This window comes from Scardinius erythrophthalmus, assembly GCF_964197995.2.
Source record: "Scardinius erythrophthalmus genome assembly, chromosome: 19".
In the NCBI taxonomy this organism is placed as follows: domain Eukaryota; kingdom Metazoa; phylum Chordata; class Actinopteri; order Cypriniformes; family Leuciscidae; genus Scardinius; species Scardinius erythrophthalmus.
The window spans coordinates 37,632,458-37,651,905 of NC_138239.1; the positions used below are offsets into that span (position 1 = coordinate 37,632,458).

Genomic DNA, 19,448 nt, shown 5'->3' on the forward strand with positions numbered 1-19,448 from the left:
CGCACGTCGGAAAGCAAGCCTGAGGTAAGTTAGCTTACAATGTTAACTGTCCTGTCAGATACAGACAGCAATGTTGCCAATGTCATTATTTTTAGAGAGCGGGATACTATCGCGAGCAGGCGCGGGCGCCGTGAGAGCTGTGCGAGCAGGAACGAGTAGTGAGTTGTCGTCGAAAAAGATGGATTAAGCAAAAAAGCTGTCGGGGGCTTAAAATAGAAAAAAGAAAGAGGAAAAAGGAGATGGCATGTCAATTGATGCGACAGCAGCTAAATAAGTGGATGGTGAAAGGCAACAGGTAGGATTTTGTTTTGTGTGACGTCCAGTCACACATGTAGGCTAATGCCATTGGGACTACCGGGAGATTCCCGATGGGCCGACGTGCTTTTTGGGCCGATACATTTCATACTTTTTTGTTTTTTGTTTTAACGGCCCATAAAAGTCGTACATCGGCGGCCCATCCGTTTTGTTTTGCTTAATTGGCGGCGCTGGGTTAGTGCGTAATTGGTGTGTAATGCATTGGTTAAAAAAAATCAGCGTTTGTTTTTTTCTGACACCCCATGAAACGCATAGATCAGTGGCCCATTGGTTCTTTTCTTGATTGACACTGGGCTAGCCCAATCACATCTTTAATGTGAAGTATAGAAATATACTCTTTTTAAGTATAGAAATTGTTTCCTTTATTTTTCAGTGCATTTGTTTTACAATATATGGCTATTACTATCATGGGATTAATATTATAACTATTATTATGTAGTAGTAATGTAGACAGACACTGTATCTAAAAGAGGTTTGAATTTTTCTTTGTTTAATTTGCACCAGATTGATGAATTTAACATTAAAAAGCACAACATTTTCTTACGGTGGGGCATGTCCCTGAACCCCTCTAGAGGGACAGAGGTCCACTCACCACAGTGATCCAAAAATCCTGTGAGAAACACTGGTATTGCTATGCCAATGCAGCTTACAGCTGTATATATATATATATATTCAAAATTATATATATAAAGTTGATTGGATTGGATTTTTTGCTGCCGCATCCTTCTCACCTTTTTTACCCCTGACCAGTTTTCATGCCTAAGATGTCTTGCGTGGTTTATTGCAATTTTAATAACTTATCAAGCACGTTTTGCCTTTTATTTTCTCATTCAGCCAAGTTTCTTTATCGCTTAAACGTGTCAGTTAGGCTACTTAAGCAGTCATGGCACAACGCATTGACGGTTGTAAGATTTCAGAAAGCAACGAGTGAAAATGAAATATTAATCTTCACTGCGGTGACTATCCGGTTGCATTTTAAGACCTTTAAAAAGTGGATTTAAGACATTTTAATGCTTATTTTTACATAAAAAGTTTTAAATTTGTTACAAGATATGTGGACACCATGTCCTTTGCTCCTGCACATTACAATAACCTTATCAGATGGGTTTGGATGAGTGTGCATGCGGACATGTGCATCTGTATATGTTTTTGACTGTACAATGTCCTGATCAGCGTTAAAACCAAACTTTCCACACAGTTATACCACATTTACCACATGGCAGGTAAAATTGTTGTGCCGAAGCAAATTTACCCTCATAACATGTATCATATAGGGTACAATATAAAATCTTTTGTTTCAATGTAATATTAGGGTTGCATTTGTAGTGGCGTAGTAATATCTTCATAGTTATCATTCGGGAATGGTCCAGCTGTTAATCAAAAGACTTCCAATCAAGAATTCTGTTCTGAGTTCCACTCCTGAAGATGCATTAATCACAACTTATATTTACAATGGTAAATTAATCATGACTGCATAGTTTGAAGAAGATAGACAAATTATAAGGAATTCAAAGACAAAAATGAATTAAGCACAGTTATTGATTATCATAAGAAGAAATCTCACTTATATCATAATGCTCATAACGATTTATTAAACAAAGTGAAATACAGCACATTCCTTGCTGTTCTGTTTTTGACAGCTTAATCAAATATTCTTAATTCTCAGGTCAGTCGCTAATCAAGTTTATCTCTTGAGCCCTCACGGTTGAACCAAACATGATAGCTGACGTAATAACCATTGTTGTACATGTAAAGTTTCTGATCGGTGGGGTTGTAGTCCAGGTAAACATAGGAGTCCTGGAACTTCTCAAAGGGAACACTAACATAGCTTTCCTTTTCTGTGCGAGTGTCAAAGGTGTAAAAGATCTCTTCAGTTTTAGAGTCTACAGACCGTGTGGCATACATAACCCCACACACCATAAAGGTGTTTCCTACAGATGGTTTGAAAATACTGGTCTGCCAAACCTTATCTACCTCAAATGTCTCCTCGTTGATCTTCCCTAAAACCAGTTTACCCTTCGATTCCTCTGTGGCGTACGTTACCCACAGGCCGGACTCATCGGCTGCGAAGTCCAGATTCTGGTTGGCCGAGTAATGGTATGAGAATCTGGTGCTGGCCTTGGGAATAACCTTGTTCTGAGCTTTTACACTGGTCATGTTGAACTTTGCCATACCAAAAGTGCTTCTGAACTGATAGTACAGGGTGTTTTCTCGCACAACGTAGTTGTTTCCAGTGCCTTGCCAATCATATTGATTTCTGACAAAAAGCTCATGTTTCTTAAAGACCTGCCTCATGATCAGCTTGTAGTAGTCTGAGTACTGTGTGATTTTAGTGACCAGAGTGTCCGTATAGCCGTAGTACCAGTACATGTTCTCAGAGCCAGGCAAGGGCTTGGAGTCTTTACCCCATCCTCCATACCTGAAACCTCCATTCAAGTCTGCGTTTAGCTGGCTGATGATGGGTTTGCTGATTCTTCTAATTCCACTGTGATTGCAGATTCCTGTTAAAAAATGTAAATTAGTTAATAAATTATTCAAGACAGGTACACATTCAGTATTTTGATACAGAAAGACTTACCAATGCTGGGGTTAAAGATTTCATTATGCCGTATCTCACACGCCTCTAGTTTCTGCTGAAGAATTAAATATTCTCGACGTGTCACAAGAACCAGGTTTTTGTCATAGGTGATCTCCAATTGAGTCAGCACAGAAACCACAACACTGATCTGTTTTCATCAAAAAGAAAATTTGATCAAGTTAATTTCACGCCAAATACAGGAAATCACCCAGAATAGTCCACCACAGAGTTCACATGCATGCAATATGCAATTTTATAGTCGCCAATTCACCTCAAGTCTTTAGTTTGTTGAACACCCAGCAACATTTACTTAGAGAACATGCAAACTCAACCCATTTTGTTGATCCTGGAACAACATTCCTGTCTTAAAATTGTATCCTAACCATATCCCTATCCTAAACCTAACCCTAACCATAACTCATCACTTAAATCAGAGGGGAATGATAGGTGAATAATAATGATGTAGAAGCACCTAGCCCTATTTGTAAGCCTAAACTGTAAAATCGTCCCTCAAATATGATTATTTTTTTGGAATGTTGTTCCAGGATCAACCAAGATGTTGTATTTGGTCAAATCACGTTCACCTAATACAGAAAGGCCTCTCGAGCCAAGCAGGAATAAAACTGGACTTTCTTGCTGGACGCAGCAGTGATACCCACTGATCCACCGCTTGAGTCAAGTCAAGTCAAGTTTATTTATATAGCGCTTTTCACAACATAGGTTGTATCAAAGCAGCTTCACAGTAATAAAACAATACATCAATGTTTGTTTCTAGTGGAACGTCCACGTTTGGTAATGCTGATCAATAGTATCGTTGATTGATTAATTAAATTAAATAATCCCAAATATCCGCTTGAGAACTAGAAACTCAAAAAGACCAACTTTGATTGTTGGCTGAGCAAAGACTCGCCTGGACATTGGCAAGAGTTTGAAGGTTAAATTCCCTGCTGAAAAGACCAACATGAATCTCCATGCCAGACTGGTTTTGATTGGTGTTTTTTTTTTTTACTAGTGTAGCTGTTTAACCAGCTTTACGATGCTGTTACACCAGCTTGAAATCTATGGGAAAAGTTAGTTGAAAAATTTGGTCTTGGAACAGAGATTTTTGAAAAGAATCAAACTCAAGCTTTTACAAAAGCTGTAGCTTTGCTTTGTCAACCCAACCATTTTTTTAAGTGCAGTTTATGCTGACTGATCAGAGGTTCAGAAAGTGTCACCTGTTCACGTATGGCTATAAGCACGGCAGAGGTGGTTTGTATAGACGCCTGCAGTTCCACAATTAGAGCCTCCACTTGCATGATCTTGATTTTCACCTCCTCCAAGTGGAGCTCACTGTAGGAGTCGGGGTTATTCTCCATCAGCTTGATCAGCACTGTCAGGTTTGTTATCTTTGCCATGTAGATGCTTAGTTTAACCTCGTAAGTCTCCACCTGTACAAGAACCGTTAAAGAACCGTTAAAGCATCTACTTGTTACTTCAGTTTATTCTCATGAGTTATTGAGATTTTACCAAACCTTGCTAATCTCTATCTCCAGTTTGTGGTTGATCTCAACTGCTGTGCTCTCCAGCGAGATGAGCTCTCCGACTGGAAATGTGCCGTTGGGCAGGAAAGCCTCACATCTGCATTCTCCACTGGGATCTCCACTGCCCTCAGTCCAGAGACCCTGTGCCAACAGAAGAGAGGTGAAAGCCATCAGCTTTTCTCCTCTTCTACATCAGTTTGCACTCATGTATTTGTTAAGAGAGATTTACAGTGCATTCAAGGAATTCATCTTATTAGTTCATGCCTTCAGTGGGAATCAAACCCATGACCTTGGTGTTGCTGGTGCCTTGCTCTACCGCAGGCATGACAAAATAATACCAGCTCTGACCCATTCAAGTTCTAGCATCAAAGTATTAATAAATTCAATCTGTTCGTCATATAAAGCGATCAAGTCTCTTCAGAACTTTAGGAATAAACCACTTGATTCATGTGTACTTTTTGAAGCAACAAATGGTAGTTGCTTAGACTGTCAATGGAGGGACAAAAATCTCTCAATTTAATTTCAAATATCTTCATTTGTGTTCAGAAGATGGACGAAAATTTTACGGGTTTGGAACGACGAGGGTAATTGATGACAGTAATTGGTGAACTAACCCTTTAAGGCTTTACAAGATTCAGTACCAAAACTACATTGCATTGATCTTTAATTCATTTTCAGGTATCTGAGATATTCCAATTTAAAATCTATGAGTGAGCATGGTTTCTCTGGTGTCTCCTACACTGTAATCATTTTATATTGTTAAGCCATTCAAATCTCATCTTAAGACTTACTTTTTCATTTAGCTGCTGAGTCAAAGCAATGCAATGGGATCAGTAAGTATCATGTATCCTCTGCTTACTGTTAATTTATCTGTAAAGAACTTTCAGTTTTTGCTGCTTTCAAACATCAAGAAATAAACTGAACTCACCCCCTCGACCACAGCAGACCTGAAGAGGACGAAATAAAGAAGTGTGACGATCATTGTGCATCAGTTAGTTGTGTTGCAGGAACAGAGTTCTCTGGCTTTTAAAGACCATCTTATCGTATATGCCATAAACAGCATCTGGATTTTTCACAGCATTATTGTCTGACAAATGACGATGTTCAAATTTGTCTTTTACACAACACTGCTAAGGCCATTTATTTTATGGATTTGAGGCAGTGGGTATAAACTTGAAACTGAGAGAGAGAGAGAAAAACAGGTGTGTTTCCACATGAAATATGTCATCAGCAGTTCAGGACAAGACTCGGCTGTGTTGTGTAATTTAGATAAACTAGCACTTAAAAAGGATTGATGTAAAGAAACACTTACGGATGTTTGTTATCATCAGGTCACCCAAATTTTTATTGAGAAATAGGATATTAGAATAAAACGGTTTTCTCTTTATTTATAAAAAAAAGTTTACCAACAATCTAAGCAAAATTAACTATAGTCCCAAATAAGCAAGACACTATTGAGTAACTTAATTAACTTTATATAAAGCTATATATAACTTTACTGGAGCTCTGCAAATCATTTAAATACTTTTTCATTTACTTAATTTGGGGAATCGACCTGGAATCACATACACTAAAATCGTCTCTTTCTGTCAATTCAAATTTTATTGATGTCAAATATTTTACATTCACATTCCCAAATAATTTTGCATACAATAAAACATTTAATATATATTAATACAAACATAAATATGAGAAAAAAACTATGGTATAATTGACAAACTAAGATAAAAGTCCCCAGCATTGACTCCACGGACACTTTGAGATCTATAATATAGCTGCGCCTGAAATCACGTACTGTCAAAGCATGTACAGCATTTGATGTGGAACGAACTTCTCGAGGGAGTACTCCTGACTTCATTCTGGCGTTGTTGTTTTTTTTTTTTTTTTTTGCAATCTTGTGTCAAAAGGCATTAGGCTGAGTTCTGAGTATTTTTCATTGTTTTTTATCAGCATTAATACAACTTTATACTTTGCATTTGCTTAGTTTCTGTAGTTGAAAAAAAAAAACATTTCCAAATATACAAATATTATGAAGCGGCTGTTTTCTGACTGTTGTTGGTGAGTTCTGGGGTAAAGGGGGTGGCAGTTTGGGCTCTTCTGGCTGGCATTTGAGTTAAAAGTTAAAAATTAACTTTTTGCAAGTAGCTTCTGGGCCCATCTTGGGCCACATTTTCATATGGTCGAAACTCACAGCCCAAAATCAACCAGATTGGTCCCAAAATCAATTTGCTATCTGGGATGTATTTAGACTGTAGGGTAAACCCAAATGACATACAGTATACTGCGTTAGACTAAACTGGGAAGGGTCACAGCACTTGTATATTGTTGTCCTATTGTTAGTTTAACTGCTTCTATTGCACTCCTCATTTGTAAGTCGCTTTGGATAAAAGCTTCTGCTAAATGATTAAATGTTAAAAAGGACAAGAAATATCATACAAATTGTCCATATATCCCATGTGCTACATTGCAAGTTTCTGAATGTCGTTATTCACTGAAAATGTTCTCTTTGTGGAGCTTGACAGGCATGGACACCATATCCTTTTGCCATTATATCTTTTCTTTTGTTTTCTTGGTCTTCTTTTTCTTCCCTTTAAACTTTGCTTTGCTGGCGGGCTCAGGGTTTAACGCCGGCCTGGATCTGGTCAGGTCAGCGGTGGGGCTGAGTTTACTGCTGGCCACACTTGGGTTAGACGTGGAGTGCAATCCTTGAGCAGAAGAGGGTTTGCTGGTCGATGGTTTAGGGATGCTGGCGAAAAGATTCGGTTGTGAATATGATCGCATGTCTGGTGATCTCGAGGGGTTCCCTATCATGGGAAGGTGCACATGCTCGCTGCTCATGTTATTGACGGAGTAGCGGCTGCTGTTGGACATGATTATATGGTGCCAGGAGCTGAGCGGCGTGGCAGAGAAGTGCTGGGGGCCGCTGGAGTCCTCTTTGCCGGCTCCTGGTGATATTATCATGGAGCTCCGTGGGGTCACGGCCTCTACGGCGCTCTCGAAGGTTTTGAGGATCCTGTCGCTCTTCTGCTTCTCCTTCTTCTGCCGTGACTCCACTTTACGCAGTTGGCGCCGATGGTCTCGCATCATCTGTTTCCTAGTATCTGCCAGGCCTCTGTGGGGTAGTAAGGCAATAGTTCAGCAATAATAATTGCACTTGAAGGTATTTTTGATCAACAAAGTGCAATGAGAATGTAAAGTGGTGTAACAGGCCTATAATTCTATGCTTATTCTAGGCTTAATACACAGATTCAATCTTTTGACCATGCCTGTTTTACTGTCCCAGCTTTTTACATTCAACTTACGACTTGACTTCTGATTTGAATTGAATTCTGAGTATCTGATATCTGTATTTACATAAATCTCCCGCTCAAACTGAAGATTGCATTGGCTTTTAATGTGAGCGCCACATTGACCCTCAAGTTTTGAACGGTTTGAATGTCGGTCAGTTGAGAAGTATGGGTAAGACCTAGAAGGCAAGAGTGGTGGGAATAAGTTTACACGGTTGACGAAATGTAATTATGGGTTCAAAATATCCGCCTCAACAAGAGAAGCTTTGAGTTTTGTACAAGTGCTTACGTTTGCGAATACGCTAACATCTTTCCCTCACTATCTCACACTGGGGAATCAGATTTATGTGTTTAGACATAGGCCAGATGAATTATATACAATTTGGACTTGACAGATCATTGTGCGTTTTTTTTTTTGTTTGTTTTTTTACACCAAATGTGCCACACTCATCCTGAAGAGTGAAGCCAAAGCATTTTAGTCTCCTCCTGGTTGCTGGCTGAATAAAGGTCTAAAGGTCATAAACCCCACCCTCTCCATGTAATTGAATGGGATGTGAGTGTACAACAGACATAATTATTTGTTATATTTAACAAATAATCCATAATATACCTCACCCAACAAGCAAAACATGGGATAGAGTTATCTGAACTACCCCCACAGTGCAGCTAACACACAGGCAGAGCCAGGTGTCCGGTTACAGGACACATTAAGACTGATAAGACTGTTTTATGACGCAAATAAATTTAGAGAGAGTTTTGTCTTGTGTTGAAAAGGACAAATAACCCCTTTTAATCCTACATATTCTATATATAACCGCTTAAGAAATGTATAAACTTATCCAATTTTCCCATCTCATGATTTTCCTTTTATAGGGTCTGGCGAATTGCATACTATGGTTAACTAAGATCACATGTGTACCATGTTTGGCATCTATGAGTTTTTGTTTTACTGAACTGTCCCGAATGATCATTTACATTATATGTTGATACCTATGCAACATATTAGTATTATAAGAATCTAATATGTAATTATAAAGGGTTATAATTAATTATTTCATATTTCCCGTGGGGTAATTTACTACTACACAAGCCAAAAAAAAAAAAAAAAAAATTCTGTTACACTTCAAATGTTGCTATTTTTTGTCGATGACAGTTTTTTCATTTTAGGTAGTTCTTATAACACTGATGTATGTATATTTAATTAACTGTCATGACCCTGGTACAGACTAATTACAGAGTCACTGACTGGGATTTCACCAGTTCCTGACATTTCTAAAGTGAGGTGGTTTTTAGCGATCACTCAACTAAAATGAAATCACCACCTCATTTAATGATGACACTTAAGGTTTGATGACTAATGGCCCTGAAAAGGTGATTAATAATTATAACAACCAAACAACAGCTAGAACAAACAAATTAAACATACAATAAATACACGTGTCCCCACATGCTCATGCGCTGATATTTGAACACTCTCAAAATCACTATCGATCAGAGTTTATGATTTATGACCTTCTGTAAGTGTGTGATCATAATGATCATAAAGTTACAGTATTGGTGAGAACGATCCTGGTCTGTGTGCTTTATCATGCATTTAATATTTAATGACCACTTATCTCAGTGTTTGTGTTAGAGCAGTAAAAGACAGTCCACCTGTAGTCCACTATGCCTGTTCGGTCTCCGTCCAGTCTCTGAATCAACTCCTCAATCTGGAATCTCTCCAGTGGGATGCTGGATTGCTGTGAGGTGGGACCAGAAACAGCAACACATGTCAGTTGATGCTCAGGGTTAGGTTATCTCACATAGTTTTACTCTACCAGACGTTTGGACTCATCTACTCATTCTTAAACTATTTTCTACAGAATAATAGTGCAGTCCCAGATGACAGAGAACATTTCCAGAACACTGGCTAAAGTTCGGGCAAGGTTCTCTCAAAGTTATGAACTAACGTTAATAGAACATTTGTTCAGAATTATCTGGGCCCGGTTTCCCAAAACGTTCTTATCGCTAAGTAGTTCTTAACCTATTCCTTAACCTCTCTCTTAACGTTATGGCACGATTCCCGACACATTCGTACGCTAAGTATATCTTCTGTAAGTCACACTTTTGTAAGGTTGGTCTGGACCACTCTTAGCTTTACCTTATCACTGTTGCAGGTCTATACGAATATAATTCTGAAGTTTTAATACACCCAGACAGTATTAAATTAGGCTAATTCAAGTATTTTCATGCAAAGAATAAAATTGTCATTACACTGATTGTTGTTAGATTTTTAATTATATTATTATACAATATTATTAATTGAATTAAAAAGTGCTTTTAAAGGCCAGTGAAAGCATAGGCTACTGTCAGTTAAGTCCTATTCGGATGCTAATATTGTTTCTCATGGGCTTGTATTTTTCACATTTATAGGGGTGAGTCTGTGATTTTAGTGCCGTCCGAATCCATAATATCAGTGTTTTTTCTCACCCAACCTGCGTAAAAATCCCTGGCCAAATTAGTACCTTCTGTTTTTTGACAAACAGGTTGTGTGGTAATTTAATTGCCGTCTAATTTAAGAGCCGCTTTTTGATCACTGCCGAGCACCGAGATGTAGGCCTACACTTTTATTACTGAAATGCTGGAAAGTATTTCCAAGAACAATATTTCATCGTAGCTCCACCTCAGCGAACAAAAATGGGAAAGAGAAGAAAGCACGTACAAATTTGAAATGTCATGATTCTGCCTTCTTGTCTCTGATTTTCCCTGGTCTTGAGGCAGGATCATGACAGGCCCATGTTTTATGTGCAAGCACATGGCCATTTGTTTGGGCCATGTGCTTGTGTTGTCTCGTCACCCAGCCCCGCCCCCTTGTTATCCTCGTTTTGTCATTATTGCTTCACCTGTGTCACTTGTTCCTGATTAGTTTGCTCCCTATTTAATCCCCTCATGTTCTCTGTCCTGTGTCGGTACATTGTCTAACATTGCGTGTTATTCTTTGTGAAGCCTTGTGAGTATCCTGTCAAAGAGAAATCCTGTAGAGAAAGTTCTGTTTTTGCTGTTTGTTTATAGTCTAGTTAATTGTCAGAGTCTTTGTCTAGTTTAGTTACTCGTAGTCCTGTCTTGTCTTGTTTTGCCCCCTCGTGGGCTTTGTTTTTCCTGTTATTTGTACAATAAACTGTGTTCCTGTGACTACTGTCTGCAATTGGGTTCATCTCCACATCATCCACATAACAGAAATGGTTATTATGGCAGCAATATATGATACAATTAAAAAATATGTAGGCTATTATAGGCTATTATAGTTTGGATTATTTTTTACAATATCCCATGAGTCCTAATAAATGCAATTTCAACTATTTCTGAAGTGCTTCTTTTATAAAGATCACTGCTTTCTCACATAAATAGCCCCTGCACGAGAGAATAATTGATTCTCGAGCCATCAACCAATTCAGCACCATCGCCACGGACAGCACCCGGTAACATCGCATGTAAGAAGGTATATCTTAAGCAGCTTCCTAAGGTATGGTTCGGGGAACACACTTAGGAACATAAACAACTTTGGTAAGATATATCTTTCGAGTCTTCTTAGCGTGCTAAGAGTTAGCGTTATCGGGGAACCGGGCCCAGGTCTTTAATAATTTTAGCACAAAAACATTTATTTATTTCTGAAACATTTTAGTTGAATGTTTGTTTAACATATTATTAATTTTTTATTTTTTTTTAATGTAACTAGTTTGGGAATGTTCAAAAACAAAAGTAACGTTCTTGGAATGTTTGCAAAATGATGAAATGGAATGTTCCCTTAATATTCAGAAATAATGTTGTCGTAACTTAATGGGAATGGTAGCAAAACGTTCTTAGAACATAGTTTTGTTGGCTGGGGTGATGATGAACAAATAAAAACTCTTTTATTCGAGCTTCTTCGTTGTCTAGATTGCAGCTCTGCTCACTCTGGACATTCATCGAGCAACTTCATGGATTTGACTTTGTAATTTTAGAAAAATTGGACTTTTAAAGACACAGTATCAATACCTGACCGGCTTTTCTGAAGTCTACGACAGGAACGCGCATTGTCCCATCCTTGTTGATGTTTTGGAAGAAGTCCCACAGACGAAGCTTGCGCTGATCAAGGTAATCCTTCAAAAAGACAATTCAGCAAAACCGTCAGACTTGAGAAATACAAAAATCCAAATTTTGCCAATTTGCTAATTATACTTAAAGGGATAGTTCACCCAAAAATGAAAATAACCTCATGATTTACTCATCCTCAAATCATCCTAGGTGTATATGACATTGTTCTTTCAGACGAATACAATCGGAGTTCAAGCTTTATAATGGCAGTGAATGGCCAGTTTCTGTTTTGAAGTCCATAAAAGTGCATCTGTCCATCATAAAAGTGCATCTATCCTTCATAAAAGTGCATTTATCTATCATAACAGTGCATCTATCCATCATAAAAGTGCATCTATCCTTCATAAAAGTGCATCTATCTATCATAAAAGTGGATCTATCCATCATAAAAGCGCATCTATCCGTCATAAAAGTGCATTTATCTATCATAAAAGTGCATCTATCCTTCATAAAAGTGAATCTATCCATCATAAAAGTGCATCTATCATCATAAAAGTGCATCTCTCCATCATAAAAGTGAATCTGTCCATCATAAAAGTGAATCTATCCATCATAAAAGTGCATCTGTCCATCATAAAAGTGCATCTATCCATCATAAAAGTGTCCATCATAAAAGTGCATCTGTCCATCATAAAAGTGCATCTGTCCATTATAAAAGTGAATCTATCCATCATAAAAGTGCATCTATCCATCATAAAAGTGCATCTGTCCATCATAAAGGTGCATCTATCCATCATAAAAGTGCATCTATCCATCATAAAAGTGTCCATCATTAAAGTGCATCTGTCCATCATAAAAGTGCATCTCTCCATCATAAAAGTGCATCTCTCCATCATAAAAGTGCATCTGTCCATCATAAAAGTGCATCTCTCCATCATAAAAGTGCATCTGTCCATCATAAAAGTGAATCTATCCATCATAAAAGTGCATCTGTCCATCATAAAAGTGCATATATCCATCATAAAAGTGCATCTGTCCATCATAAAAGTGCATCTGTCCATCATAAAAGTGCATCTGTCCATCATAAAAGTGCATCTGTCCATCATAAAAGTGCATCTGTCCATCATAAACGTGAATCTATCCATCATAAAAGTGCATCTGTCCATCATAAAAGTGCATATATCCATCATAAAAGTGCATCTGTCCATCATAAAAGTGCATCTGTCCATCATAAAAGTGCATCTGTTCATCATAAAAGTGTCCATCATAAAAGTGCATCTCTCCATCATAAAAGTGCATCTGTCCATCATAAAAGTGCATCTGTCCATCATAAAAGTGAATCTATCCATCATAAAACTGCATCTATCCATCATAAAACTGCATCTATCCATCATAAAAGTGCATCTGTCCATCATAAAAGTTCATCTATCCATCATAAAAGTGCATCTGTCCATCATAAAAGTGAATATATCCATCATAAAAGTGCATCTATCCATCATAAAAGTGCATCTGTCCATCGTAAAAGTGAATCTATCCATCATAAAAGTGCATCTATCCATCACCAAAGTGCATGTGTCCATCATAAAAGTGCATCTATCCATCATAAAAGTGCATCTGTCCATCATAAAAGTGTCCATCATAAAAGTGCATCTGTTCATCATAAAAGTGTCCATCATAAAAGTGTCCATCATAAAAGTGCATCTCTCCATCATAAAAGTGCATCTGTCCATCATAAAAGTGAATCTATCCATCATAAAAGTGCATCTATCCATCATAAAACTGCATCTATCCATCATAAAACTGCATCTATCCATCATAAAAGTGCATCTGTCCATCATAAAAGTGAATCTATCCATTATAAAAGTGCATCTATCCTTCATAAAAGTGCATCTGTCCATCATAAAAGTGCATCTATCCATCATAAAAGTGCATCTGTCCATCATAAAAGTGAATCTATCCATCATAAAAGTGCTTCTATCATCATAAAAGTGCATCCGTCCATCATAAAAGTGCATCTATCCATCATAAAAGTGCATCTATCCATCATAAAACTGCATCTATCCATCATAAAACTGCATCTGTCCATCATAAAAGTGCATCTGTCCATCATAAAAGTGAATCTATCCATCATAAAAGTGCATCTATCCTTCATAAAAGTGCATCTGTCCATCATAAAAGTGCATCTATCCTTCATAAAAGTGCATCTGTCCATCATAAAAGTGCCTCTATCCATCATAAAAGTGCATCTGTCCATCATAAAAGTGAATTTATCCATCATAAAAGTGCATCTATCCATCATAAAAGTGCATCTGTCCATCGTAAATGTGAATCTATCCATCATAAAAGTGCATCTATCCATCATAAAAGTGCATCTATCCATCATAAAAGTGCATCTGTCCATCATAAAAGTGCATCTATCCATCATAAAAGTGCATCTATCCATCATAAAACTGCATCTATCCATCATAAAACTGCATCTATCCATCATAAAAGTGCATCTGTCCATCATAAAAGTGAATCTATCCATCATAAAAGTGCATCTATCCTTCATAAAAGTGCATCTGTCCATCTAGTCAGGGGGCCAATTCTGAAAAGGGCTTCCGTTAAGACTTTTGCGGACATGTTTTGGTACAAGCTGTCACCCTATTTTTTTAGTTAGAAGACACCCATAGGTAAGATATTATGGTGGTTGTCAAGCTGAATTTTTTTTTGTGTGACTTGTACAAGCAATTTCAGGCCAATTTTTTGGTTTCCTGCTCAACACGACATGCCAACAGTAAATGTTGAATATCTCCACAACCACAAGGACCATATTCATAAAAATGGTATCAAATGAAAGCCAACACTCATGGGATGTCTGCTGAAGTGTCAGAATGAACATTTATTGTACAGTGTAAGAGACAACAGAACTAGAACATGAAAAAAACTATCTCCGCCTAAAGAGAACCAGTTTTCAAAGTGAATATCAGCTTGGAAACATAACCTAGTATCCCAAAACCTCTATCAATCAGTACCCATATCTATGGGAATGAGTCAAGCCAAGTTTAAAGCTTGTAGGGAGAGACAGTGCAATGCTGCACAAGTTATAATACTTTAATGTCAAGGCGGAAATTTAGAACTGTAGATGATGGTCTATGGTGCTATTTGACTTAATTAGTGTACAAGGTTGTAACACAAATTATATTACATTCACATATCACTATAGTTATTAATTCCATCCTAACAAAACTGCTCTCTCACTTCTTTAGGGTTGGGGGTTAGTAACTAGTTAGTAGTAATAATTATGTAATAGTCGTATGGCAAAGGTATGTTTTTCCCCATCAAAGCATAGGCTCTCAGGTTGGCAGAGGTTGGCTCTCAGGTTGTCAGTCTCATCCCTTTGAGACTGAATGGATTGAATAAGCAAGGTCAAGCTAAGCGCAATGCAAATAATGGTGTGTGTCTATTATATTGCAAAAATATTGCACAATATTATACTACAATAATCACCAGAAAGAGCACAAAGACACCACTTCCTGAAAAATCACTTAAATCAAAGGGCTTTATCTTGGCTGTATTTTCCATATTTGTCTTGACAAATGAAACATTTTTCCCTATCAATATCTCTTCCTATTTGTTTTTCTTTGGACGCTAGGCTTACAGCTTCCTCTGGATCCATGTTATCTCATCTGAAGGCAAATAAATTTTTCACTACACTAGTCTGATTGGTTTCTGAGTGGATCACTACAATGTCCTCTGACATAAGCTGAGGGCTTTGCTATCTAACAAACTTATTAACACTTTTAGCTATAGCAGACTGTAAAATAGGCTGCTGTGCAGCAAATAAATTAAAAACAATATTTCCATTACACATCTGCACAAAACTTAATTTACCTATTAGTAAGTAAGCTAGTAATTATGAAAGTAAATTAGCCTAGCTATACACTCACCTAAAGGATTATTAGGAACACCTGTTCAATTTCTTATTAATGCAATTATCTAATCAACCAATCACATGGCAGTTGCTTCAATGCATTTAGGGGTGTGGTCCTGGTCAAGACAATCTCCTGAACTCCAAACTGAATGTCAGAATGGGAAAGAAAGGTGATTTAAGCAATTTTGAGCGTGGCATGGTTGTTGGTGCCAGGCGGGCCGGTCTGAGTATTTCACAATCTGCTCAGTTACTGGGATTTTCACGCACAACCATTTCTAGGGTTTACAAAGAATGGTGTGAAAAGGGAAAAACATCCAGTATCGTCCTGTGGGCGAAAATGCCTTGTTGATGCTAGAGGTCAGAGGAGGATGGGCCGACTGATTCAAGCTGATAGAAGAGCAACTTTGACTGAAATAACCACTCGTTAAAACCGAGGTATGCAGCAAAGCATTTGTGAAGCCACAACACGCACAACCTTGAGGCGGATGGGCTACAACAGCAGAAGACCCCACCGGGTACCATTCATCTCCACTACAAATAGGAAAAAGAGGCTACAATTTGCACGAGCTCACCAAAATTGGACAGTTGAAGACTGGAAAAATGTTGCCTGGTCTGATGAGTCTCGATTTCTATTGAGACATTCAGATGGTAGAGTCAGAATTTGGCGTAAACAGAATGAGAACATGGATCCATCATGCCTTGTTACCACTGTGCAGGCTGGTGGTGGTGGTGTAATGGTGTGGGGGATGTTTTCTTTGCACACTTTAGGCCCCTTAGTGCCAATTGGGCATCGTTTAAATGCCACGGCCTACCTGAGCATTGTTTCTGACCATGTCCATCCCTTTATGACCACCATGTACCCATCCTCTGATGGCTACTTCCAGCAGGATAATGCACCATGTCACAAATTTCAAATCATTTCAAATTGGTTTCTTGAACATGACAATGAGTTCACTGTACTAAAATGGCCCCCACAGTCACCAGATCTCAACCCAATAGAGCATCTTTGGGATGTGGTGGAACGGGAGCTTCGTGCCCTGGATGTGCATCCCACAAATCTCCATCAACTGCAAGATGCTATCCTATCAATATGGGCCAACATTTCTAAAGAATAAGGGTGTCACGATTTCGATTTTAAATCGAAATCGATCGAAATTAATGCTCAATCTCGATTATCGAATCAAAAAATGGAATCGTTAATGCTGCCACGCCCCCATGTCACGGCAGCTGGGCTTGCCTGTAATAGGTAAAACTCCTTTTCTCGAGAATATTAAAGCCTTTATTTTAAAACACATTGCAGCTGCACAGCGAGAGCATCATATCTCGTCTGAGCGAGCTGATTGTCTGTGCTGCGGCAACTGCACAAACCTATGGCGAGTTAGCAGTTGCGTACCCTGCCAACCTTGAGCGCGCCAATTTGGACGTGGCTGGAGAGTATAATTCACAAAAAACTCGCCAAAGGATTTTAGGTTTAAATCGACTGAAGCGAAGTACCTGATATGAGCGAAATAGCACGCAAAGGCAAAGCAGTACTCGTTCCCTTATCTCTAAGGGAACCGAGGTTACGCAAGTAACCAAGTAGCCTACGTTCCCTTACGAGAACGTTCTCTCGTACTGCGTTGCAAACGCTGTGGGAACCCAATTTAAAACGCCGTGCTATTCGCCTGTGACTGCTCTGAGGAGTCCAGGGAGCCCCGGAACTATAATAGCCAGGTAATAGGTTATATTGTTTAAGTTTCCAATTGACTAAAAATATAAGTTATTGTTACATTATGTTGTTAATAAACGTTTTAAATTTGACAATGTAGTGTGTGGTATTGCGAACAAAGGTCAGATATTATTATATTGCATAAAAGTCTTAAAATGGCATAGCTTGTGCTTTCAATTTATTTTTTTAAAATCGAGAATCGAATCGAACCGTGACTTTAGAATCGAAAATGTAATCAAATCGAGGATTTGGAGAATCGTGACACCCTTACTAAAGAATGCTTTCAGCACCTTGTTGAATCAATGCCACGTAGAATTAAGGCAGTTCTGAAGGCGAAAGGGGGTCAAACACAGTATTAGTATGGTGTTCCTAATAATCCTTTAGGTGAGTGTATGTCTGGTAAGTATATAGCTAGTTGGAAAACAGTTTAGCTTACCTGTTTCTGGCAACATTTGATGGTAGAATGGTAGAATCTTGAGGTAAATGTTTGTGTAGACAAATAGATCAAGTTAATCTGTTGTGTGATTGTGTGATTCACTCCTTTATAAAGTTTTGTTCAGACTGTACTGTTGACACCTGCTGTGATCATATTCTCTGGATCTGCTGCCTCAATCTGCTGCAAAATCACAGCTGCGCTGACACAACAGTGCCCCTTGTGGTGTGATACTCTTGTGGTATTTATTGATTATTATTTTTTAATGATCATGCTTGCACATAAGTTGGATTATATTGCACATTTGCCCAAAATTACAATAGGTAACATGGAAGAAAATGGAAGCACTTTGGGGGAAAAAATCCGCTTTTACCACTTTTAAGAATATAGTGTTAAAATGGACAAAAAAAAACATTTTCTAAGCTGACAACCTGGCTAGAACACATGTTGAGGGGATAAATATTAATACTGGATAGGTTGTATACTTGTACCAAAAAGTGTCCGACAAAGTTTTAATATCAGTTTTGGCCCCCTGACTAATCATAAAAGTGCATCTATCCTTCATAAAAGTGCATCTGTCCATCATAAAAGTGCATCTATCCATCATAAAAGTGCATCTGTCCATCATAAAAGTGAATCTATCCATCATAAAAGTGCATCTATCCATCATAAAAGTGCATCTGTCCATCGTAAAAGTGAATCTATCCATCATAAAAGTGCATCTATCCATCATAAAAGTGCATCTGTCCATCATAAAAGTGCATCTATCCATCATAAAAGTGCATCTATCCATCATAAAACTGCATCTATCCATCATAAAACTGCATCTATCCATCATAAAAGTGCATCTATCCATCATAAAAGTGCATCTGTCCATCATAAAAGTGAATCTATCCATCATAAAAGTGCATCTATCCTTCATAAAAGTGCATCTGTCCATCATAAAAGTGCATCTATCCTTCATAAAAGTGCATCTGTCCATCATAAAAGTGCATCTATCCATCATAAAAGTGCATCTGTCCATCATAAAAGTGCATCTATCCATCATAAAAGTGCATCTATCCATCATAAAAGTGCATCTATCCATCATAAAAGTGCATCTGTCCATCATAAAAGTGCATCTGTCCATCATAAAAGTGAATCTATCCATCATAAAAGTGCATCTATCCATCATAAAAGTGCATCTGTCCATCATAAAAGTGCATATATCCATCATAAAAGTGCATCTATCCATCATAAAAGTGCATCTATCCTTCATAAAAGTGCATCTGTCATCATAAAAGTGCATCTATCCTTCATAAAAGTGCATCTATCCATCATAAAAGTGCATCTATCCATAATAAAAGTGCATCTATCCTTCATAAAAGGGCATCTATCCATCATAAAAGTGCATCTATCCATCATAAAAGTGCATTTATCTATCATAAAAGTGCATCTGTCCATCATAAAAGTGCATTTATCTATCATAAAAGTGCATCTATCCATCATAAAAGTGCATCTATCCATCATAAAAGTGCATCTGTTCATCATAAAAGTGAATCTGTCCATCATAACAATTAAAGTAACAACATGTAACTTTTCAACCTTCATAATATATTTCCAAGACCCTTGTGATAGTACATCGACTTACAATAGGTT

At 37.9% G+C, this 19,448-nt stretch overlaps 1 protein-coding gene across 1 annotated transcript in view; it reads right to left on the bottom strand.

Annotated features, from left to right (window-relative positions):
- Positions 1–1,989: 1,989 nt before the first annotated feature.
- The window catches only part of LOC308679981 (uncharacterized protein), a gene marked incomplete at both ends in the record, with an annotated part of 57,371 nt that continues 39,912 nt past the window's right edge, over positions 1,990–19,448 (bottom strand). The window contains 8 exons of the mRNA XM_081347855.1: positions 1,990–2,816; positions 2,894–3,041; positions 4,111–4,323; positions 4,408–4,557; positions 5,345–5,363; positions 7,013–7,528; positions 9,357–9,442; positions 11,718–11,822. Of these exons, the coding sequence (XP_081203981.1) occupies positions 1,990–2,816; positions 2,894–3,041; positions 4,111–4,323; positions 4,408–4,557; positions 5,345–5,363; positions 7,013–7,528; positions 9,357–9,442; positions 11,718–11,822 (2,064 nt within the window). The remainder of the gene's footprint in view (positions 2,817–2,893; positions 3,042–4,110; positions 4,324–4,407; positions 4,558–5,344; positions 5,364–7,012; positions 7,529–9,356; positions 9,443–11,717; positions 11,823–19,448) is intronic.